The sequence below is a fragment of the Arachis ipaensis genome, chromosome B2, assembly GCF_059453495.1.
Source record: "Arachis ipaensis isolate K30076 ecotype BB chromosome B2, ASM5945349v1, whole genome shotgun sequence".
Taxonomy (NCBI): domain Eukaryota; kingdom Viridiplantae; phylum Streptophyta; class Magnoliopsida; order Fabales; family Fabaceae; genus Arachis; species Arachis ipaensis.
This window is the reverse complement of record NC_142437.1, coordinates 92,351,435-92,376,605: the sequence shown is the minus strand read 5'-3', so window position 1 is coordinate 92,376,605 and position 25,171 is coordinate 92,351,435. Positions and strand designations below refer to the sequence as shown.

The following is a 25,171-nucleotide window of genomic DNA, read 5'->3' as shown; positions in this document are numbered from 1 at the left end:
GTGGATATCTCATCAATCACGCAAGCGGGACAAAACCCATGCCCTTGCCAATCAATAATCATATTTTATTTAACAATCATTAAAGAGAGATTATTCATAATAAATTCATAAAATTTATCTTCAACAAATTTAAATCCTCTAGGATAGTTCTTAGACTCAAGATGGGGGTTATAGGAGGGTACAAACTTACCGAAAAGGTTTAATAGCTCAAAATCAACAACTGTGAAAAATCAGTAAAATGGTGTGTATGCATGTTAGGTGCATACGTGCTGAACCTGCCACTGGTTTTTGAAAATCAGCGAATGGTGTATATGCACACTGGATGCTTACGCACAGAACCTGCTACTAGTCTTTGTTTTTGCAGAATTACATTTCAACCTCACAAAAATTATTTTGCCTCCGTTCTTTGAAGGCAATAAACTAGACATCCTTAAGTTGTTAACAAAAGAAACCCCACCAAATTTCAAGCAATGAGAGACAAGTTATAGTCCGTCGAAAAAGTGCAGAATTTTTCGCACCACTAAGGCAACTCCACTTTAAATGAATTCTTGCAATCATTTCTATATCAAATTCAACCAAAATTCAAGTCTAAACCATACTCATTTATTTCACTTTTAACTCTATTTAGCTCTTTACTCAATAATTCACCAAATATTCATTTATTATCCAATCATCATATAATTTTATCCAAATCAAATTCACAAGTTGGTATCATTATCATAATTCCATTCTCAACAAGTTTAGGCTATAATCATCATAAACCTTATTCTTTATAAATTAGGTAATAACACATATCAACATTATACTATGACATAGGATAATCAAACATTCAAGGCCTTCGGCCATTACCTTCCAAATCCATAATCCAAAACAAGACATTTCACTAAACCATCATCAACAACAATTCAACAATATCCTCATGTCAACTAGCCTAGGACTTCATGTAACATTATATAATGGTATTTGAAAACAAAAATTGCATCTCAAATGTATTGATGATCTTAAATCTCTTGAGCTATCCTCTGACCAATCCAAGCCTCAATTAACTCTATTCAACCAAACTTCACTCAATTTCACTATACTTATACTTAGGGTTTCATACAAATTGAGGTAAAATAGAGATATAAGATTTTCTTAACTTATACAACATAAATTTGGGATAAAATCCCTCTAGAATCCAAGCTAGAGCTTCCCCTAAAGAATCAAAATCATGCATTTCAATCACTCACTATCCAAAATACAAAAATAGCGATAATGAGAGAAATAGAGTAGAGTTCTTATGATTACTCACTGCAAAAGTTATATAGAAATGAAGAGGGAGGTGAGAGGATCGTGTAGCCGTAAACAGGTCGTCAATTAGAGCTCTGGTTTGTGATAAAAATAGATTTGAAGGTGATGATGAATAGTAAAATTCTTTTTCCTTCCTCTCTTCTCTCACTCTCGAGCTCTCTTAAGAAATAAGTTTTCGTTCTTCATTACAAGGATTGAATATATTGGAAAATAGTTTGAATCATAATTGATTTCTATATTCATCTAGGAAAAGTTGTTTGTTAGAATTAAGTTTGAAAACTTCTTCTCGTAATTCTTCAAGTTTTGAATTTGGCTTGATAAGTGACATCAAATCAACTAGGTTTAGTTCTTAAGAATTGTATGGTTTATGAATTAGTATATATACTTCACCTCTTATCATAATCAATTGATCACGGAATTGACGATTTATTAAGTTAAGAGAAATTGAGTCACTAAGGGATTGGGGTTTGGTTAATTAGAATTTACCGTAAGATACATTTTTGCATGATGAAGGTAGATAGTGAAAAACATTCATCTTAAAGTTTAAACATCTCTGGAACCTTAACGTTTTTATTCATATTACTTTTCAACCTTTTGCAATTTGCTGTTTGTGATATTGATTGTCTTTAAATCATAGTTTTTAATTGTCTGACTAGATTAATCAATTAGCCACTACTTGCTTGGTCCATTAATCCTCATGAGAACGATAACCCATTTACCGTAGTATTACTTGATACAATTCGGTGTACTTGCGGAGTCGTGATTTTAAAAAATTCCGCATCAGTAATTAGGTGAGGGATTGCTCTGGAAGGGTGCCATGAGATAGTATTCTGTGGTCGAAACTCTATGGTATCTAGAGAGTTCTCCTCCTAACTCTGGAGGCGGGTACAAAATTGGTATTCGAGACAATGGCGAGGCTAAAATCCGCTTGAAAAAAAATTAAGATTAAAAACTTGTTGTCTCGTTGTAGCAAGTTTTTAAACTAAAGTTGATCCCAATTGTGTTTGGATAAAATTGTCATAATTCAAACAAATTGGAAGTTAAATCCTAAGTTGTGCTACAAGGAAGTATGGTGTAATTTGTTATGGAAATTCAGGTTTTTGAAACAAACAACTAAAATTAAAATGAGCAATAACGTAAACTTGCACTTAAGAAGATTAAAGATAACTAATAACGGAAAAGCTCTGTATACAAGCCATTAGGGCTTGTATGCTTTACAAGCTCATTAAACAATAAAACGAAAATACGCGCTGCTCCACATACGTTGATTACACGCGCTATATAAGATCCCGCGTATATCTAACTACCAAATTTAAAATATTTGTTTCCTTCTTCGTTTTCGTTATTTTGAGATTTGGTTGTTCTTCTTCTCGCGCGTCTTCCCTCGTTCTTCTCCATCGTTCTTTTCCTCTCCCTTTCTCACTGGTATGTTCTTCGTTTACGTTACTTTTTTCTCTCTCTACAACTCGAGCTTCGTTTTCTATTTTGATTTGTTGTTTTCTGAAATCAAAGTTTGAACTCGTTTTGAAGATAATGGATCATTCCACCTCAGATTCTCAGTTGAATCCAGGCGAAGTGGATTATGAAGTTGAATCTAACGAAGTTCCTGAGGTTTGATTTACATAATCAATTTTCTTTCAGTAATTTGTATAGCATTGTGTGGTTGAAAAATTGCTGAACATTGACTGTGAAAATAACACGTTAACATGAATCTGTCGATTCAATGTATTAGTTGTGATTAATTTCCTGGAATTTATAGCAGACGCTCGGGTGTAGATCAGGTCTTTTTTTGGGTGTATTTTTGCTAGAAGTGTGGGTGTATTTACACTTTACTGGTTTTGTTATTTTAATTGAGTTGTTGTTGTTCAGGTGTATTATATCAGACATGATTGGGTGTGTTTTTAGTTTTTGACATGGTGTATTCTGCAGCTTGTGTATTTACAGTTTATGGCTTTAAAGGTCATTGTGTAGTTGAGTTGTTGCAGTTCGGCTGTATCATATTAGGCATGATTGGGTGTATTTGAATCATATCTATGGGTGTATTCACAGTTTCTGACACGGTGTATTGTGCAGCCTCTCTCGGTTGTTGATGACGAGCTTGTTCCGAAGGTTGGAATGACCTTTACCACCCTTGAAGATGCTGGAAAATTTTACAGGAACTACGCCAAGGCTGCAGGTTTCTCTACAAGAGTTCGGTGCACAAATAGGAAGGGAAACGAGATTAAGAATCAACTGATTACATGTAGCAGAGAGGGAAAATGAAAATCTAAAATATCTCCGACCGAGAAGACCAATCCTACAGCCGGTCTAAACTGTCCTGCAAGAATTTATATACACACATTGAAGGATGTCGGTGCTTGGATTATTTCAAAGGTTGTGCTCGATCATTCACACCCCTGCTGTCCAAGCAAAGCAGAGATGCTCAAACAGCACAGGAAACTAAGCATGTCCATTCGTCGTACAATAGAGAATAACGAGGAGGCCGGTATCAGACCAAGAAAAACATACCAATCATTTGTTGCGGCTGCCGGTGGTCATCGCGAGTTAAATTTTATCGAAAAGGACGTGAAGAATTACATTACGAGGGAAGTGCGGAATGTTTCCGAACAAAAAGATGCAAAGGAATTCGGGAAATATTTGTTAAGAATGAAAGAGAAGAATCCGAATTTCTTTTTTGAGCTCCAACTCGAAGAGGATCAATCGATTAAGCTCGCTTTTTGGGCCGATGCAAGAAGCAGAGCCGCCTTTGATTATTTCGGAGACGTCATTTCATTCGACACCACCTACAATACAAACAAGTAACAAACTGCCCCTGTTTATGATGCTAAATTATTTTATTTTTATGAATCCGCATCAGAGGTGTATATTGGCTGTTTCATTGGGTGTATGCGAAGCATTTGTTAAGGTGTAACTAATGATTTTGCATTCTAGACCATGGTAATTTGTTTCAGGTATAATTTGGTCTGTGGTTCTTTTGTCGGGGTGAATCACCACGGTCAGTCAACACTTCTCGGATGCTCTTTGATGAAGAACGAAGAAATTGAATCATTCAAATGGTTATTTCAATGCTGGCTTCGTTGCATGGGAGGAAACGCTCCGAAAGGGTTTCTCACCGATCAGTGCGCATCAATGAAAAGGGCTTTAGAGGCCTGTATGCCAACGACAATTCACCGTTGGTGTATTTGGCACATCATGAAGAAGATTCCAAGCAAATTAAACGGGTACAAGGGACATGCCGATATCGAACAAGAAATGAGCCAAGTTGTTTGGAACTCTCATAGCAAAGACTCATTCGATAGGAATTGGAATGATTTTCTGCTGAATTTTGGTCTTGCGGACAACAAGTGGCTTTCAGGTAATGTCTTTTTAAAATCTGCAGCAGAGGTGTATATTGCATGTTCCCTCGGGTGTATTTACAGTCTGTGTTTGGGTGTATTATGCAGATCTGTACGAAGACCGTCACATATGGGTTCCTATCTATCTGGATCACCACTTCTGGGCAGGGATGAGAAGCACACAAAGGAGCGAGAGCATGCATTCATTTTTTAACAAGTATATCACCCAGAACAGCTCGCTTATTCAATTCGTCAAACAATACGATAATTGCCTCGGAAGTAGGGAGCAAGCAGAGAGAGAATCAGATGCTGCAGATTTTCATACGGTCATACCGTGTGCAACCAAATCCTCCATTGAAGCTCAGTTTCAAGATGCGTACACTCACGCAAAGTTTAGGGAAGTCCAAGCGCAATTTAGAGGAAAGGCGAATTGCATCACCAGATTAAAGAATTCCGTTCTAGGCTATTCAGTATACGAAGTCGGAGAACAAGTTTCCAGCTCAATATTCAACAAGTTCGTGGTTACTTACGACTCAGTTGCAGCCGAGGTAAAATGCGAATGCTTATTATTCGAGTCGAGAGGGATACTGTGCCGTCACGCACTAAGCGTGTTAAGCTTCGAACAAGCAAGCCAAGTGTCACCTAGATACATACTGGAACGATGGAGTAAGAAGGTAAAGAGGCGACACACACACATCAAGAGCAGCCACGACGAGCCACTAATAGAGCCAAGAAGCAAGAGGTTCGACCAATTGGTTTTTCGTTCACAAAATATTTGCGAATTTGCCTCCGAATCGGAGGAGCTGACTGCAATTCTGCACCGTGCGTACGATAACGTCATGGCCGAGATGGAAGCATTAAAAGCCAAAAGGAAGGGGACATCTTCTTTATCCCACGAAGACGCCAACTTGGAATCGGTTAACGAGCTTCAAAGCCCGCCAAGGATTCGAACAAGAGGACGTCCAAAAAACAGGCTAGGTTCAAAGCTGGAGAAACAGATCGCAAATGGCACAAAGAAGAAGAAGACGAAAGTTTTAAGCAAGGTAAAAGTAATGTTCTTTAAATTTGTGGCGATTGAGTTTATTTTTCTCGTTAATAGGTTAGCTAATGTGTGAGTGTTATATTCAGATAAACATGTTTGATGCTGCATCAGCGGCGCATTCAAATTCCAGCCAATATCAAGGACACGTTATGAATTATCAGTTCAGGGTACCAGCAGCAGGGGATAACTCTTTGGGTGTATAGTTTTATAGAATATGGGTGTAAAAGCACCGTTCTTTTGGGTGTATTTTTGTTCATTGACAATTTACATATAGACACATATATAGATTCATATAGAACAAAAGCTCTAAAAATTCGCAGGTTATGGGTGTATATTTGATTTGATGTTTTTCTTCATATTTTAGTACATGTAATTCATACATTTTGAATACAGCACAGACAGTTTGGGTGTATATTTTATGCAATGTTGGGTGTATTATTAGACCTGCGTTGGGTGTAACAGTTTATAATTTGCGTTTATATATGCCTTGATTTTTTCCTTCATATTTTACCACCTGTAATACAGCTTTTGAATACATCACAGACAGTTTACCAGCACAGATAGTTTAACTATGGGAAAAAATATACATGGAATAGAAGTAGTTGATAAATGGCAAATATTTACATTATTTGTTCAATTTACAAACTACCCAGCAGTTGGATTACGCAGTTTCTATATCAGCAGAATTAATCTGACAAAACGGACTCAATAATACAGAAGATGGCTTCGACAGCCTTATAGCACTACTCTCCCTAATTGCCCGATATCTTTCTTTATTCATCTCACTGAATAGTATCCGAGAAGCATACTCCACTCTATAGTGGTCCACCTCCTCCTACAATTAAAAAGTATATTTTGTTTAAACAGCAATATTAATTCAGTAAAGTAATACAGAGTTATATAGTTCTAAAGACAGTTACCTGTGGCCAATTATCCCATTCATACTTCCCCTTTTTGATGTTTTCCGGCTCAATTAACTTCATCCACTTCATAACATAGATAGCACAGTCATAGCTGAAAACGAAGAAAATAAATTACAAATCTCATTTACGAAAGTTTAATGTTCAGACTCACAAATTTATACCTTGTTTTTTGGCCTGATATTTTAACATATGATTATTTAATTTTCTTCTCGTTCTCCCCTTTCTGCAGAGGTTCCCCGCCGGCATATGTTATCAATCTTGAAAATACATATCCCTTAAATAGCAAAACAAATCAGTAATACACCCGAATAAATGCACAAGATACACCCAACTGAATGGACAATATACACCCAACACAACTAACGAAATAGACCTAAATATTAAAGTAAAGAAGACAGAGGCAACTTACAGTGAATTTATTAATGTCCTTTCTCTCATCACTTGGAGCTTTTTTGTGTAGCGGGTCAAGTATATGACATTTCCGCTTTCTTGTATTTATTAGCCATAACCACCAATGCCCCGAGTGGCAAACAGGAGCAAAAATCTGAAGGATTGCCACATTTCAACAGTGTGTTATTTTATTTGGCATATAAGTAAATAAGCGTACTAACAAATTTAGCAAACGAAAACCTACATATGGATGCGAAGTTAATTTTTTTCTATCTATGAAGGGAATGAAACTCGGGTAGGCTTCCACCCTGAATTCCTTTTTCGTTTTCGATGATACGAATTCCCCCTTTGGGTGATCCGAAAGTGCCATGCACTGCAAGAATTGCGAAACAAGAAATGAAATACTAAACTTACACCCAATTGAACGTAAAAAATACAGCCAAATCAATACAGAAAATACACCCAATCGTAGAAGTAACACTTACCACAATATCGGGGGGAGACAGTATATTTGTTCTTGAAACCTCTTTTCATTTTTCTGGTTGAGGATGAGGCAGATGGCAGATACAATCTAGAAATATATGCCGAAATCAATTTTACATTAATAAGCATTGCAATTGACTTTGGTGTAAAAACATTAATGTTATTCTAATATTACCTGAGATTCTATATCACTTTTTGCCTGGAGGGATACAAAGTGCATTCTCATCAAAATGTATTCTCCTTGGGCAATCAGAGTGCATATTTCCTCATACTCGTTAGTATTGCCATCTGCATCTTCCTTCAGTCTCGTCCCCCAGATGTAGCACTTTTGTTTCATATCATCCATAATCTGATATAATCCCCCAGGAGTTCGAAACTTTGCAGAACTTTTTCCCCCAGTCTCCCTCTGAATTTGTGGACTTTTGTTCTTCCCCTTCGCCGCACTGCTTGCTATTTTTTGGACCAAATCGTCCAATTGTTCTATCAAATTTGCATATTCAGGAGATTTTGCCCTTTCTGTCTCCTGCGTTGACGCCCCCTCCTGGCTTGAATCAGTCAATCCAAGGCTGAATGATGGCACCCCTGGATCTGTTTTAGGAATATAGGATGCTGTCCGTGCCATCATCAACAGGGCAGCAGCGTCTTCTGCGTCTGGATGACTGCGTCATCATGTATAAGAATAAGAATAAGAATAAGAATATACGGATGATAAGCAAAGATTGATTTTAGTCTGATGAACTTACATTTTAGTTGGAGCTGGGGGAAGCGTGGGTGTGGTCTCTTGAAGTTGTTTGGGGATTTCAGGAGTGTTGCACAGTTACAAAAAATTAATCACGGCGTAAAAAAAACTAATCAGGAACAATATACACCCAAACTGTTAGCTAATATACACCCAAACTCTAAACAAATATACACTCAATACTATTTCTTACGTTTCTGTAGTCCCTTCAATCTGTATCATAGGGGTTGGTTCAAAATCTGTCTCAGTAGTTGTTTGGGATGCCGGCACAAAAACCTGAATCGGGACTCTAAACAAGAAGAAAAATGAAAGGTTAACAACGCCTTTGAAAATAATAAGGTTATAAGGTTGAAATATTATTGGAAAACTCACATGACAAGCGCTTCCGACGGTGTCTGTTTCCTCACAACCATCATATTCGAATCAGACGGACTCAACCTAAAATACACCCAAAGAAATTCAAGAAATACACCCGAACAATTCAAAAAGAAGACATGCTTTGTTTTTTTTGAGAACTTACATACTTGCAGTTTTTGCTTTTTTTTCTGCCTTTTTTTTCTTGAATAAAATAATAAAGGGCTTTTTTTCTAAAAAAAATATATACAGAATTAGAAGTAGAAGGGTAATAGAAGAACAAAAGTAACGGTTATTTGAAAGAGAAATTACATGCTCTGTGACGGCTGGTTTACACTACTCTGTTCTGTGCGTCCTTGAGAGGAATGAGCATCACTTCCCAAGTTCACAGCTGGTATTCTAAAACAGATTTGATGTTATTCAGACAAAATAAGATACAGGTATAAAATACACTCAAATGAATGCACAAGATACAACCAACCGAATGGACAATATACACCCAACACAACAAACGAAATATCCCAACTTAATAAACAACATACACCCAACTTGATCAACACAATACACCGAAATGGTTCCACAAAATACACCCAAATCATGATAACAAGATTTTATTAAATAATAAAGCTTCTTACATTTCAGACGACACGTAGCGACCTTCTGTCGATCGCAGGTCAGCTTGGTTCTCCCTGCAAAACAAGAAACAATTATTAGCATACAAAACACACCAAAATATGAAATAGACAGCCCAGCAAGACATACCCCTCTGCAGCAGATTTATCAACATTTTCCCTTAGCCATTCATCTAGTTCGTCACTTGATATTTCATATGTCTCACTACATTCATAAAAGAAGACGTTAACAAAAATAATTACGATGATAGACGGTAATATAGCTTACGAGGTACTGTACCCGTCAAAGTATTGATCTTCTTTAGGAGGTGAATCCTCCACAACAACTTTTTTCTTTTTTGGTTGTGTTCTGGGTGGAAAAAAAAGAGTACCAATCAGAAATAAAAAATTAATTTTATCACAGAATAGTCGTCTAATCTAATTATATGCAAAGAAGTGCTTACTTTTTTGGTGTTGTTTTTGTTTTTTTCTTCTCCTTCTCCTTCTCTGCAGGTGATGATTCTTCGCTCCTATAAGTTAATAATAGACACTTCAGTTAATACACGAAATCTTTATAATGAAGCCAAAAGAAAGGAGTAATAATTTCAGGACATTACTCATCACTTGGTTCAGATTCAGATTCTGAATCAGAATCTGACTCCTCTTGCCTCTGCTTTCTTTTTCTGGAGTCCATTCTGGAAGGCAAACAATCATTATTTAGAACATACTAAAAATACACCCAAATGAATTCACAATATACACCCAACTGAATATACAATATACATCCAACGCAGCAAACGAACACACCCAGCTTAATAAACTACACACACCCAACGTGATCAACAAAATACACCCAACTCGAAAAAGAAATTACACCCAAGTATGGTACTTACTTTTTTCCCTTTTTGCTGGGGTGTTTTCTTCTTGAATCCTCTGAGTCTTCTTGAGTCTCAAACTCAGAGGTAGAAGTGTCAATGTCAGTAGCTGTTTCTGTCTCTGAAGATGATGTTGGACTCGCCTTCCTTTTTTTGTTTTTTGATTTCTTGTTTTTTTTTCTTTTTTTTATTTTTTTTTCATTTTATCTCTTGTTCTTGTCTCCGCCATCTTCACAATCCCCTGAAACATTAGATATTTTAGCTAGCAGCATTCAGGTAAATAAAATACAAGCAACATATTATGTTTACTTACCAAAATCTCCTCTCTTTCTGCAGTCATTCTTTCCACCAACTGCTCCTTAGTCCAGTTGGCAATCCAAGGCTTTGGTGGTCTTTAGCCCTCTTCTTGCCTTTGTTTTCAGAAAGATGAAAGTATATTATCATCAGGGCAAAGAGGCAGCCATCAATTGCCTTCTTCTTCTTCTCCTGGTAGTCTGTGATGCCCTTGATCAAGAAGGTCAAAACATGCCCCCCCCCAGTTTCTCTCCGATATGCCGTCCATCTTAAAAATTGGGGCCAGGTGCACGGGTGATATTTTGTTTATCGTCGTTGGCAAAAGGAACGCCATCTGTATGTAGAGGATGAATATCCTCTTGAACATCAGGCGTTCCTCTTCGTTGCCAACGCCGATTTCCATCATTTCATCGGTAAGACTTTTGAGGGTCTTACCCTGGAATCTTCTATAAATTATTTTGTCATCATCAGAAAGTTGCTTATACTCAACTTTCTCAGGAAACAGATTTCCTACAAAAAGGAAAACAACAAAGTATCAAAGTCGGTTCAAATACACCCAAGCATCAACCTTAAATACACCCAAGCATCAACTTAATATACACCTATAATTTTGAGCTAGTTACCTGTTGCATTGATGCCAAGCGCATCACCTATTGTTTTTGGTGTTATTTGGAAAGAACCATATCCTGTCTTCAGTCTGTTCTCCCCAAGTTTGAAGTTGTTTGCCAGTTCCCTTAAGAGTTGGTGATCCACCCTGAGTGGTGGGATGTGCATCAACCCACCGAATCCGAGATCCCTCACAATTGCCTTCTTCTCTTCAGTCATGTTTCTGAACTTATCACTTAGGAGATGTGTGGCACACTTAAGGTCTTTTGTTTTGTTTCTTGCTGCCATTTTCTCTGAAACAAAAAATACACCCAAAGACATTAGTACGATACACTCATATATATGAGTCAGATACACCCATTAATAACAGTAAGATACACCCATAGATATGATTCAGATACACTCATTGATAACAGTGAGATACACCCATAGATATGATTCAGATAAATCCATATATATCAGTCAGGTATCACTCAAACATGCTTCAATATCAAATTAATTGAGATATCAGTAAGATACACGCATATATGAGTCATATACACCCATTGATAACAGTAAGATACACCCATATGTAAGAATCAGATACACCCATTGATAACAGTGAGATACACCCATAGATATTATTCAGATACATCCATATATATCAGTCAGATATCAGTCAAACATGCTTCAATATCAAGCCACATTACAAGTTCAAGCAGTATACACCCCCAATCTACGGAATAAACCTCCAAAAATCAACAACAATAGCATGAGAACTTAGAACAAGAACGTAGAACGACGTAGAACTTAGAAGAACGACGTAGAACTTAGAAGAACGACGTAGAACTTAGAACATTGTAACAAAGAAGCAAGAAGTAAACCCTAGAAGAACGACGTAGAAGAAAAGTAAAATATACAGGAATCTTAACGAACTTACGTTGAGTATTGTTGCTTTGCTTCAGATTCTTCACGGAGAGTTTGATGGTGTTTTGATGGAGGTTTCGAAGAACGATTTGTATGTTTTGAACTTTGATTTTCGCTCGAAAATGGAAGGGTTTCCTTGTTTTCGAAGCGTTTTGAGAAGTGGAAGAAGTGGAAGAAGTGGAAAAGTTTCCCATACGTAACGGTTGTAGTGTTGAGCGCGTGATTTTGACGCGCCATGTTATCTCTCTTTATGCGCATGGCTTCTATTTAGGCTGGGCCAACTTGTAAGCTTGTAAGCTTGTATGTGTAGCCCAGCCCAACTAATAATTAAAAGTGATATGAAACATATAGTAAAAATAAGTGATCAAATTTATCTAATTAAAGAATCTTGACTAACGTTAGTTTTCAAGATTCATTATCCTTGTCAGTAAGCTAGACAATGTGATAAATTAAAGAGCTATTCTAATTAGTCAATCCCTAATCATGAGAAAAGTAGTAACAATTAATTGCTTCTAGCCACCCGTCCTAACCCATGAACTAATGGAATTTTGGTAAGTGGGTTAGCGTCAAGGGAGCTAAGACAAATTCAATCCTTAATTAGTCATTCATCGAGATCAATTAAAGGTTACATCAATTTATAACTCTAAATAATTTGATAAAATCTACTCCATAACTATCAACAACTCAAACTAAATTTTCAAATCTAGAACAAAGATAAAAACAACTCAAATAAACAAACACTTAACATAAACATAAACATTCATTAAATTTAAACCATAATCCAAACATCATCAATCCATTATAGTGAACTAAAAGAAACAAAGAGAATTGCAAATCAAGTATACACCTAAAAATTTTGCAATGTTTGTGTCTTAGAAGCCAAGGATTATGTTACTAGTTACTAGAAAATAGTATATTCAGAATATTCTGATAATTTTAGATATGTGAAATAAATCACAAACTCACTAGTAAAGCTTACTATGATGAACTTATGGTCTTATACTCTTATGTATCTATCTCATCAGTTAATTGCAGACATTTTTTTCTAACTTTCAATTGACAATAAACATAAATAGAAAAGAATTATGAATAGCAAGGTTAAAAAAAGTTGGGACATCATATCCAAAGAGTAATACATTAAGTAAAGAGGATCTTATAAATTGTAATCCTAATTGAATAGCTTACGTTGGATTGTACTTGCTCAAATTAGTTTTTATACATGGCTAATTATATGTGATACTTTTAAGAGTCAAGAGGAAGAGAGGTTTAAAATATTTACTTATGAATCACCTAGAAATGTCTTTAAATTCAACCATTAATATTATTTATAGAAAAGTCTTTAAAAAAATAAAATTATAATGTAAATATTTTAATTTTATTTTAAATTCTGTATTAAAATTAATGTATAATTATTTTACTTTAAAAAAATGTAAAATGATGATAACTTAATATTTTCAAGTTAAATTTTGATTTTGATAATAATTATTTTGTGTGTTTTTTTTTAAATATCTAAACATATAAAAAATTTTCTTACTTTTATAAAATTTTCCATGCTGGGCACGGATTTATAAATACGGTTCAACTAGGTATCCTTTAAAAATAGTACAATATTCAGCCTTTTATTACAATAATTTAAAAAAAATTAAAACAAACACAACTAAAAATTATGAATAGATTTACTGTCTTTTTAAAATTAAATACACATTCAAAATACAATCTAAAAAAACTGAAATTTAAAATTTAAATTTTAAATTTCTGTTTCAGATTTAATATATTTAATTATTAATATATTATAATTTAAATACATATCTAAAAATCAAATTATTCAAAATTCAAAATTTTGATTTTAAAATTATAAAATAAACCTTAAACTATCAAATTATTAATTAAACTCGTACAAAACACTCAAAGAAGCAGAGAAGTCACATTTGCGCCATGTCGAAAATCCAGAGGCGCACATGGAAAACGCAGAGGTGCACATCGAGAAGTCATCCTCCGCTGTCGTTCATCCATGCCACCTTCCTCTTCCGCGCTCATCTTCAACGCTGCCTTCCTCCTTTTCGGCACTCATTTACAACACTGTCTTTTTAATGTTTAAATTTAAATTTTAGATTTATGATTTTGGATGTGTTTTAAAAATATTTTCTGTATAACTTCAGAATTTTAGATGTGTTACAATTATTTTTTAATGTTTAAATTTAGATTTTAGATTTATGATTTTGGATGTGTTTCAAAAATATTTTCTGTATAACTTCATAATTTTAGATGTGTTACAATTATTTTTTTAATGTTTAAATTTAGATTTTAGATTTATGATTTTATATTTTCTATATAACTTCATAATTTTAGATGTGTTACAATTGTTTTTTAATGTTTAAATTTAAATTTTAGATTTATGATTTTGGATGTGTTTTAAAAATATTTTTTTGTATAACTTAATATTTTAGATGTATTACAATTGAAAAAGAAACTACAATTGAAAATATTTTAGTTTATGTATATAATTATATTCGACCATTCATAATTGTATTATTAACATTTATATTGTATTATTAAAGTTAACTGATTTTAGATGTGTTTTAAAAATATTTTGTATAAAATATCATACTATCAGATGTGTTATAATAAAATAACAACACAATTTTAAATTAATTGTTGATTATAATAATTTTGAAAACTAATAAGTATCGAAAAAAATTAAACTGATAATTTAAATAATAAATATTATATTCATTTGATCGAATAGAAAATCAAAAGATTAATCGTATTATTAACGTTTAAATTTAAATATTTAAAGTTAGCCTGATTTTAGATGTGTTTTAAAAATATTTTGAATAAAATATCATACTATCATGTGTTATAATTGATAAATAACAACAGAATTTTAATGACCATATCAACTACATCTTCTCTCTTAAACTCCAGATTTTTTTTGCTTCTTTGCTCAAACTACTTACGTAGAAAGTACTTTATTTGCAACAACTTTATTAATAAAATTAAATAAGATCAACCTTGTTCCAATTAAATCAGCAGAGTATTTTTATGTTTAAATTAAAATATAATTAAAAATATTGAACATGATATTTCTTAACAAATTACATAAACATCATACTATCATGATGTTTACGTAATTTGTTAAGAAATATCATGTTCAATATTTTTAATTATATTTTAATTTAAACATAAAAACACTCTGCTGATTTAATTGGAACAAGGTTGATCTTATTTAATTTTATTAATAAAGTTGTTGCAAATAAAGTACTTTCTACACAAGTAGTTTATGTAGTTTGAGCAAAGAAGCAAAAAAAAAATCTGGAGTTTAAGAGAGAAGATGTAGTTAATATGGTCATTAAAATTTTGTTGTTATTTATCAATTATAACACATGATAGTATAATATTTTATTCAAAATATTTTTAAAACACATCTAAAATCAGGCTAACTTTAAATATTTAAATTTAAACGTTAATAATACAATTAATCTTTTGATTTTCTATTCGATCAAATGAATATAATATTTATTATTTAAATTATCATTTAATTTTTTTCGATACTTATTAGTTTTTAAAATTATTATAATCAACAATTAATTTAAAATTGTGTTGTTATTTTATTATAACACATATGATAGTATGATATTTTATACAAAATATTTTTAAAACACATCTAAAATCAGTCAACTTTAATAATACAATATAAATGTTAATAATACAATTATGAATGGTCGAATATAATTATATACATAAACTAAAATATTTTCAATTGTAGTTTCTTTTTCAATTGTAATACATCTAAAATATTAAGTTATACAAAAAATATTTTTAAAACACATCCAAAATCATAAATCTAAAATTTAAATTTAAACATTAAAAAACAATTGTAACACATCTAAAATTATAAAGTTATACAAAAAATATAAAATCATAAATCTAAAATCTAAATTTAAACATTAAAAAATAATTGTAACACATCTAAAATTATGAAGTTATACAGAAAATATTTTTGAAACACATCCAAAATCATAAATGTAAAATCTAAATTTAAACATTAAAAAATAATTGTAACACATCTAAAATTATGAATTTATACGGAAAATATTTTTAAAACACATCCAAAATCATAAATCTAAAATTTAAATTTAAACATTAAAAAGACAGCGTTGTAAATGAGCGTCGAAAAGGAGGAAGGCAGCATTGAGGATGAGCGCGGAAGAGGAAGGTGGCACGGATGAACGACAGCGGAGGATGACTTCTCGATATGCACCTCTGAGTTTTCCATGTGCGCCTCTGGATTTTCGACATGGCGCAAACGTGACTTCTCTTCTTCTTTGAGTGTTTTGGCTCAGGATTCGGTGGTCCCATAACGTTTGGACCATTAAATGGTCCCATAATAAAATATATTTTTTAATAACTGCTAAATAGTCCTTTTTCAAATTTAATTATAAATTAACCCCATATATTTTATTTAATTATAAAAATGATTTTTTATTTTATAAATAATTATTTTATCATAAATCTACCATGTTTATTAACAATCAAGAACAAAAATAATAACGAATTAGATCTTCCATTGATCCTAATAAATTTTTTGGCTATTCTAATCAATTAAAAGATTAAATTTGATCCGTCACGTTCGCGAGGAATCATAAAATCGTGTTTCCTTGAAAACCAATCGATTGGATTACAGTTTACCACTAAACAATCGATTGAAAATTGTTGGGCAGCATGGTTTTCACAAAAATGTGTGTTTCTTACAATTCAATCAATTGTTTAGAATTTCCAATCGATTGAATGCTTCAAAATAACCTGGGTCTCACAATTCAATCGATTGCCTTCGATTGCTTTTGATAACCAATCGATTGAATTCATGAAGACAATATGGACATGCCAAATTCAATCGATTGAAGTGTGCTACCCAATCGATTAAAATGTGTACTACGCCTATTTCAATCTTGTTATCGTTTTTAGAAATTATCTTGTTATTCTTCTATCTTATCTTTAAAATTCTATCTTCAATTTTTGCGGTTTTATTTTGATTTAGATACTCTAATCTTATCTTTTCCTTAATATTAACATTATAAATTGGTGAATAATCCATCACCAATTATTCAATCCCACCATTGAAATCGTGTATCATTTTCTTTGATTATAAAAAATTTCATTGTTTTTCTTTGGAACATCCATCTACTCAATATCCAATTTCTTTTTAATTTTTTATCCGTCTATTTAATATCCACTCTTTCTTCATCGTTAATCACCGTTGCAGCAATAAGCAAAGGTCCAATCAAGTTTTTTATTGTAGTGTTCAGAAAATAAACCATCGTTTTGATTACAAAATCGAGGTCAGTGAATAGAATCTCTAATTTTGCAATTATTCGTTTCGATACTTTATTCGTGAAATTGATTGTGTAATGAAAAAATATTTTTTTTATCTTTTATTAATTCACAGACATTGAGAAATACTAAAAAGTAAATAGATGTTATTATTTTTTATTATTAATTAGCTAGCAATTAGGGACAGACCTAGAGAGGGCAAGTAGTGGCTTGGACACCCCAAAATTTTAAGAAACTATACTTATCTATAACAATATATAATGGGAATACAGAGAGTTTGGTGTCCAATATTTTTTTTTATTTTACACCTATCTTTATAATCTAAAACTACATACTCAATCACGTACTCACCTTCTGTAAATTTTGCATTAACCCATGACAGAATGATGTAATTGCTTCACTTAAAAAAATTACTCACACTCAATTGTAAGATTATAAAAATGGCTCCACTTACACTATAGTTTAAATAAGGTAATTTTTTTTAATTAAATGTACAAAGAATAATTTTTCTCTTTAAATTATTATCATACTATTTTAATAATATACTATTGATGCTTATATGCAATATATCTATAATCTATAACAATAGATAATGGGAATACAGAGGGTTTGGTGTCCAATATTTTTTTCCTATTTTACCCCTATCTTTATAATCTAAAACTACATACTCAATCACGTACTCACGTTCTGTAAATTTTGCATTAACCCATGACAGAATGATGTAACTGCTTCACTTAAAAAAATTGCTCACTCTCAATTGTAAGATTATAAAAATGGCTCCACTTATACTATAATTTAAACAAGGTAATTTTTTTAATTAAATGTACAAAGAATAATTTTTCTCTTTAAATTATTATCATACTATTTTAATAATATGCTCTTGATGCTTATATGCAATATATAATAATAATTAGTGTCTAAATTTAAATTCTAATATTACTCTTAAATAAAGGTTTATTATTAAAAAAATTCTTTTGTCAATTTCGTTAAATAAAAAAATTTCTACCCATTTTTTCAAAGTAACCTCGTTAAGATATTCTTATTGGATGTAAATTATTGTTACAAATATTTTTATTAAGATATGTTTTGAAGGAATAAAAGTAAAATAGTTCAATAAGGATAATTTTTTAAAAAAAAATAAATTTACACTAATAATTTTTCTCTTCAAATTATTTACGTACTTTTGTAATATACTCTAAGTACCTACACAATATATAATATCAATTAGCGTTCAAATTTATGTTCCAATATTGTTATTAACGAGAGAGGTTTATTATTTTTTTAAAAAATTTACACACAATAATTTTTGTATCAATATATCATGATTTATTTTAAAAATAATATTTATTCATCTAAAGACTCATCCTTAAACGCTCCTTGCTAAGTATGGAGTGTTGCACACCTTATTAATTCGTTAAATCTAAATTTTTTATTTATTATATTTTATTTGAATGGTTTGGATTTAAAGAGGTAACCTGTTAATTAGTTAACCATTTTTTTTATAAATTTTAGATTTCTTTTGTAAGTTTCAGATATTGGGCTAAAGTTCAAAATAAAAAAATAGTATATAAATATTAAAAGCAACGTGTCTGTACAAAAAAAAAGTTATTGAATTTTAAAATTAAAATAAATAACACATAAAAAATAAGTTAAAAATTCATGTACTGAATCTAAAAAAAAAAGATATATTAGAATCTTAAAAAAAATAATATTAAATATATATTATGTATATAATATTAAAATTTAAGTCAATTTTGTTTTGTGTATAACAAAATTATAATATTAAATATAAACACAATGATAAAAAAAATTTGTGTTATATAAATTTAATTAGGGTAAAGTATACTTTTTGTCCCTGAAGTTTGCTAAAAGTTTTAAAAATATCCTTAAGTTTTGATTTGTTTCAATTTTGTCCCTCAAGTTTTCGATTTGCATCAATTTTACCCTTATTACTAATTTTTTGATAATTAAAATACCCCTCCCTTATTATACCTATCATCATCATCATCACAACCCTCTGTCTCTCTTTCTTTCTCTCTTTTCATCTTCACCGTCCTCTCCACCCCTATCATCATCACAACCCTCTGTCTCTCTTTCTTTTTCTCCATCTCCATCACCACCATCTCCGTTGAGTCCCAATCTTCAATGACCACCACCCTTTTTCTTCTTCTTCGCACAAACCCAGCAACAACGAAGCCATCGCTCTTCCTCCTTCTCTGTTAGCAAACCCAGCCTCATTAATTATTAGTACTAGTTGGGTTAATAATTTTTTTTTTGTTTTCAGATTTCACACAAAGCAAAGCAAAATTTTTTTGCTGCCACACCAACCTGAAACCCTCCTGAAACTCTGACCCCAACAACAAAGTTTCTTCCTTTTTTTTTGTTTTCAGATTTCACACATAGCAAAGCAAAATCCTTTTGCTGCCACACCAACCTGAAACCCTGACCCCAACAACAAAGTTTCTTCCTTTCAATATTACTCATACTATACCTCATTGGAAAATTAATAACACAAATTAAATGACAGAAAATCAAACATGATCCATTTCAACACACTTTTTTTCATTTCTCAAAATGCCAACATCCAAAACAAACAAATTTATCATCATGACCATGATTATACTCCAATCTCCTCTCCTCTCCCAAAAAAAATTAAAAAATTAAAAAAAGAGAGAAAATAAGAAGAGGAGGATGAGAGAAAATACCACATCTTTAAACACCTACATCATCAAAAAGTATGGTTTTTTTAAACTTTATTGTTGGACAAAAATGCATGCTTTTTGTAAACACCGGTTAAATTAGTAAATAATTAGTCAATAAATTAGTTTTTAATAAGGAGGATTAGAAACGTGAATATTATATCAAATTAGGATAGAGCTCATCGAAACGAGAATTTTGACACTAATTTTGAGAAAATCGGTCCAAGATTGGACCGAATGGGCCGAACCGGTTGAACCGGATCCAAACCGGACCATCGGTCTAACCGGACCGACCTATTAAATGAACCCACGCATTGCATCTCCCTCATTTCAGCAACGTGACGCTGAAAGCTTGCGTCCAGGGAGGAGAAGAAAAAGGGGTCCGAACCCTCGTTCCAAGTTCAAGGCGCCGTAACTTCTCCGTTCGAGCTCCGATCGCCGCACCGTTTGCGGCCACGCGTCCACCGCGTCGAGCTCTACATTTCTACCGGAACAATTTCACTGATAACTTGTTTAATCACTCTCAGCCCTCTTTTCTCCCAATTTTCGAATTTTAAGTGGGAATATTGAATTTCTTTGATTTCTGATGTTTTAGGATCCAATTAGCTTGAGAGAAACGTTCACTCTTGCTTATGTGAAGCTTGGGTAAGGTGAGGATACGATAATTCTATTTTAATTTCATTAAATTTGAGCTTTGAGTATTAAATTGGGTATATATGTATTATGAATGTGTATTAGGTTGAAAATAAATAATTGGAGCTTGAAATTGTGAATACTGGAACTTGGAGAAAGCGGATTAGTTGAGTTTTGAGGGGCTGTCTTGGTTTTGAATAAATAGCTTTGGTCGTTACGTGGAAATCGGCTAAGGTATGGTTTAGGTTTCTTGCATTTAATATATAATGTTCTGTGAAAACTTAGGCTAGATGACCATAGGATAAGTTGGAATGCAGGTGTATGCTTAATGTTTAGTAATTTGTCGATGAATATATATATTTGGTTGAAGTTTATTGGATAATTAGTTATTAACTAACGATTTAGTGAATTATTGATTTGAGGTATTTGTGTTAAAAGCCTAGGATTTGTGAACTATGATTCTTAGTTGAATTTTGGTTGTTGGATTTGAATATTGTATGAGTTTAATTGTTGATTTGAAGTAGATTTATTGTGGTGATTGTTATGATGATGAGGAAGGGTATGTTGAATTGAAAAGAAAGCAGGTTTGGACCCGAAAAGGGTGGCAAAGTCCGAGTTTTAGAGGAGATGCTGCCGAAATTTTATAAAAAATTAGAGATTTTGTTTAGATGATTATTTAAAAGAGATTTAGATTTAAATGTTATATGGTTTGATTTTGAGTTATTAAGAAAGTGAGTATGTTTTAAGTTTGAAGTTTGATTCTTAGAAAATAATGAATTACGTTTTGAATTGAAACTATTGATGGACGGAATGAGAGGTGTGATAATGAAGGATAAGGATTGAATATGTTTAATGTATGATGATGAATGAGATGCAATTGAGAATGATGTGGAGGTTGAGGAATTATAATTGAATTATTTATATGGCTTATGAATTTGAATAATCTGAGATACGAGATTCCCTGGATTAAGTGCCGTGGCTTGCCACCACGTGTACCAGGTTGAAAACTCGATACTCTGTTGACCCTACGACGTAAGTGTGACCGGGCACTATATAAATTCCCGGGAATGTTACCCCCATTGAGCAATATTGATTATTTGAGAAAAATCTATGCATAGACTCTTGGGGATGCACGTCGGGGGACAGTCTAAGGACAATTCAGACTTGTCGGGTTGGCTGGATAACCGACAGATGAGCCTCATCAGCCATAGGACAGGCATGCATCATATGCATATTACTTGAATTACTTGCTTGTGCTCTAATTGGGTGTGCCTATCTGTATTTTTCATGCTAAATGTGTATTTGTTACCTGCAGTAGTTGTAACTTTCTTGTGTTTGCCTTTATCTGTTTATTTGTCTGTGAAAATGCATGATGGAATTGGAGGTATGGAGGAATGGCAGTATAGGACTTAGATTTAAGGTTAAGTTAAGTTAGGATTAAATATTTTTAGGAAACCACCTTTTATGGCTTCTGTTTAATACTTTAAGCTCTACAATCTGAGTGTCGGCGTTCTAGGATTGCCTCTGGCATTCCCAGGACCTTATATATTATGTGTGTGGCACCTTTACCATACTGAGAACCTCCGGTTCTCATTCCATACTATGTTGTTGTTTTTCAGATGCAGGTCGGGAGCCATCTCGTTAGGCGTCTGGACTCTTAAAGCGGAGGGGTTACTGGATAGTGTTGTTGTATAGTTTTGTTGTACAGTGATGTATATATATGTACTTAACTTTCTCTCCGCATAACTTGTCCTTTTTTATCCTCTTAGAGGTTTATGGAGAGGCAGGATTGTGTGTATGTACTTTTGGGTTTTGGATATGTATGTATATATGTGTAAATATTCTCCGGCCAGTCTTGACTTCGCAGGCTGAGTTAGGAGCTTGTTATTTTGTATCTTTGGCACTCTATTCCTACTTCTGTTATCTTATGTTTGACAGTTACAGTTTTCTTAGCATGCAAGTTAACTCGTTCCTTGAGCGTTGCGCTTTTATCTCGCGATTTTTATTTTTCCTATCCTTCAAGGCTCCTAGCATATTATAACTCTTCTGCTATTATATGTACTTATTTTATTTTAGAGGTCGTAATACCACATCACCTCTGTTTTACGACTTAAGCGTAAAGCTTTGTGTGGTAGGGTGTTACATTATGGTATCAGAGCAGTTCGTTCCTGTAGAGCCTGAAAGACGGACTGATTGTACTTCTGTGCATTCTCTGTATATGTGTTTATGTGCTATTAGGATATCTGATTGATATATATGGCATAAACGTTTGTGAGCATGCATTTGGAACTTAAAAGCATTAGACCTGCGATATTGAGACTGATCAACTTAATATCACTTGTTTGATGTGTATAAGGACCAGATGTCGACTCGCAGACGCGGTCGCGGGCGAGGTAGAGGTAGAATACGCATCGTTACTCCTAGCCCGGTAGGGAATGATCCAGTAGACTTTATGGCCACTCTGGGAAATATGGCTGCAGCTATGTAGGCAACAGCCGAGGCACTGGGAAATAAGATAAACCAGGATAATCACGGGAACAATAATGATGAGGGCGGTCCTATGACACTTGCTATATTTCTGAAAGTTCACCCTCCGATCTTCAGGGGAACCTCAAATCCCACTAACGCAGATAATTGGATTCAAGCTATGGAACGGACGTTGCAGGCCCAACAGGTTCCTGAGAAGTAATTGGTTGAATTTGGAACTTATCAGTTGCAAGGTGAAGCTCAGTATTGGTGACAGGGGACACGATGTATCCTGCAGGCAGATGACGCTGTGATAGTCGGGAGATTGGTTATTTAAGAGCCATGTTTTGCTTGATTGTTCTGAGAAGTCAGTACAGTTTATGCTAGAAAGGTCAGAAGCACCGGTTGTGGTGAATAGTTACTATTTGAATTTTATGATAGTAAACTGTTCTGGAACTGAATGTCAGGGTATTATGTTATTAACTGCGAGAGTATCAGGTGATGATCAGAGTTTAGAGCAGATTCTGGTTGTATGTGAATTTCCAAATGTGTTTCCGGATGATATTAATGAATTTCCACCTAATCGGGAGGTTGAATTTGTAATTGAGTTGGTGCCTGGAGCCTGTTCGATTTTTATTACTCCTTATAGGATGTCACTTTAGAAATGACTAAACCGAAGACTCAGCTGGAAGATCTGTTGGGTAAGCATTTTATCCGACCAAGTATTTCTCCGTGGGGAGCGCCAGTGTTACTGATAAAGAAGAAGGATGGGAGTATGTGGTTGTGTGTTGACTATCGGCAATTGAATAAGATCACTGTGAAGAACAAATATCCGTTGCCTAAAATCGACGATCTAATGGATCAGTTACAGGGTGCCGGTGTGTTTTCTAAGATTGATCTGCGGTCCGGGTATCATTAGATAAGGGTTAGAGACGAGGATATTCCGAAAACTGCTTTCAGGACACGTTACGGTCATTATGAGTATACAATGATGTCTTTCGGGTTAACTAATGCCCCGGCAGTATTTATGGATTATATGAACAGGATTTTTCGACCGTATCTGGACAAGTTTGTTATTGTCTTCATTGATGACATTCTTGTTTATTCTAAGTCTGAAGAGGAACATGCTGATCATTTGCGAACTGTGCTGCAAATTCTGAGAGACAGGAAGTTATACACTAAGTTATCTAAATGCGAGTTTGGGAAGAGTGAGGTAAAGTTTCTCGGTCACGTGGTGAGTAAGCAGGGGATAGCTGTGGATCCTGCTAAGGTGGAAGCAGTGATGAATTGGGAGCGACCAACTTCAGTGACAGAGATCAGGAGTTTCTTAGGTTTGGTGGGGTATTATCGCAGATTCATTAGGGGATTTTCACAGCTCGCCTTACCTTTAACTAAGTTGACTAGGAAGGATACACCTTTTATCTGGACTCCGGAATGTGAAGAAAGTTTCCAAATATTGAAGCACAGGTTGACTACTGCACCTGTATTGGTATTACCTGAACCAAGTGAACCGTTTGAAGTGTATTGTGATGCATCTCTGAAAGGGTTGGGGTGTGTTTTGATGCAGCACCAGAATGTTGTAGCATACGCCTCACGGCAGTTAAGGCCGCATGAGATGAACTACCCGACACATGATTTAGAACTTGCTGCTGTTGTGTTTGCTTTAAAGATTTGGAGGCACTACCTCTATGGCATTAAGTTTCATGTTTTCTCAGACCATAAGAGTTTGAAGTATCTTTTTGAGCAGAAAGAGTTGAATATGCGTCAGAGGAGGTGGATGGAGCTTCTGAAAGATTATGATTTTGAATTGAATTATCATCCAGGAAAAGCGAACGTTGTGGCGGACGCTTTGAGTCGGAAGTCTTTATATGCAGCTTGGATGATGCTACAGGAGGAAGAGTTACTGAAGGCATTTCAAGGTTTGAATTTGGGAGTTAGAGAAGAATCTGGAATTTTGTGTTTGAGTCAGTTACAGATTTCAAGTGATTTTAAATCAGAACTTCTGAAGGCTCATCAAGATAGTGAAGCGTTACGTAAGGTATTACCAGCAGTTGAACAGGGAAAACAGTGGAGAATGTCAGAAGGTCATGATGGTTTATGGAGGTTCAAGAACCGGATTATTGTGCCTGATGTTGGAGACCTACGACAAAGTATCTTGAAGGAAGCTCACAAGAGCGGGTTTTCAATTCACCCA

The 25,171-nt window shown here is 33.7% G+C and overlaps 1 protein-coding gene across 1 annotated transcript; it reads right to left on the bottom strand.

The window, feature by feature from the left end:
- Positions 1-7,623: 7,623 nt before the first annotated feature.
- Positions 7,624-8,618, bottom strand: LOC110267833 (uncharacterized). The gene is made up of 4 exons (XM_088504489.1): positions 8,575-8,618; positions 8,396-8,491; positions 8,207-8,272; positions 7,624-8,122 (listed from the first exon to the last, which is right to left on the bottom strand). The coding sequence occupies exons 1-4, from the start codon at positions 8,616-8,618 to the stop codon at positions 7,624-7,626; spliced, it is 705 nt and encodes a 234-aa protein (XP_088360615.1).
- Positions 8,619-25,171: the final 16,553 nt, after the last annotated feature.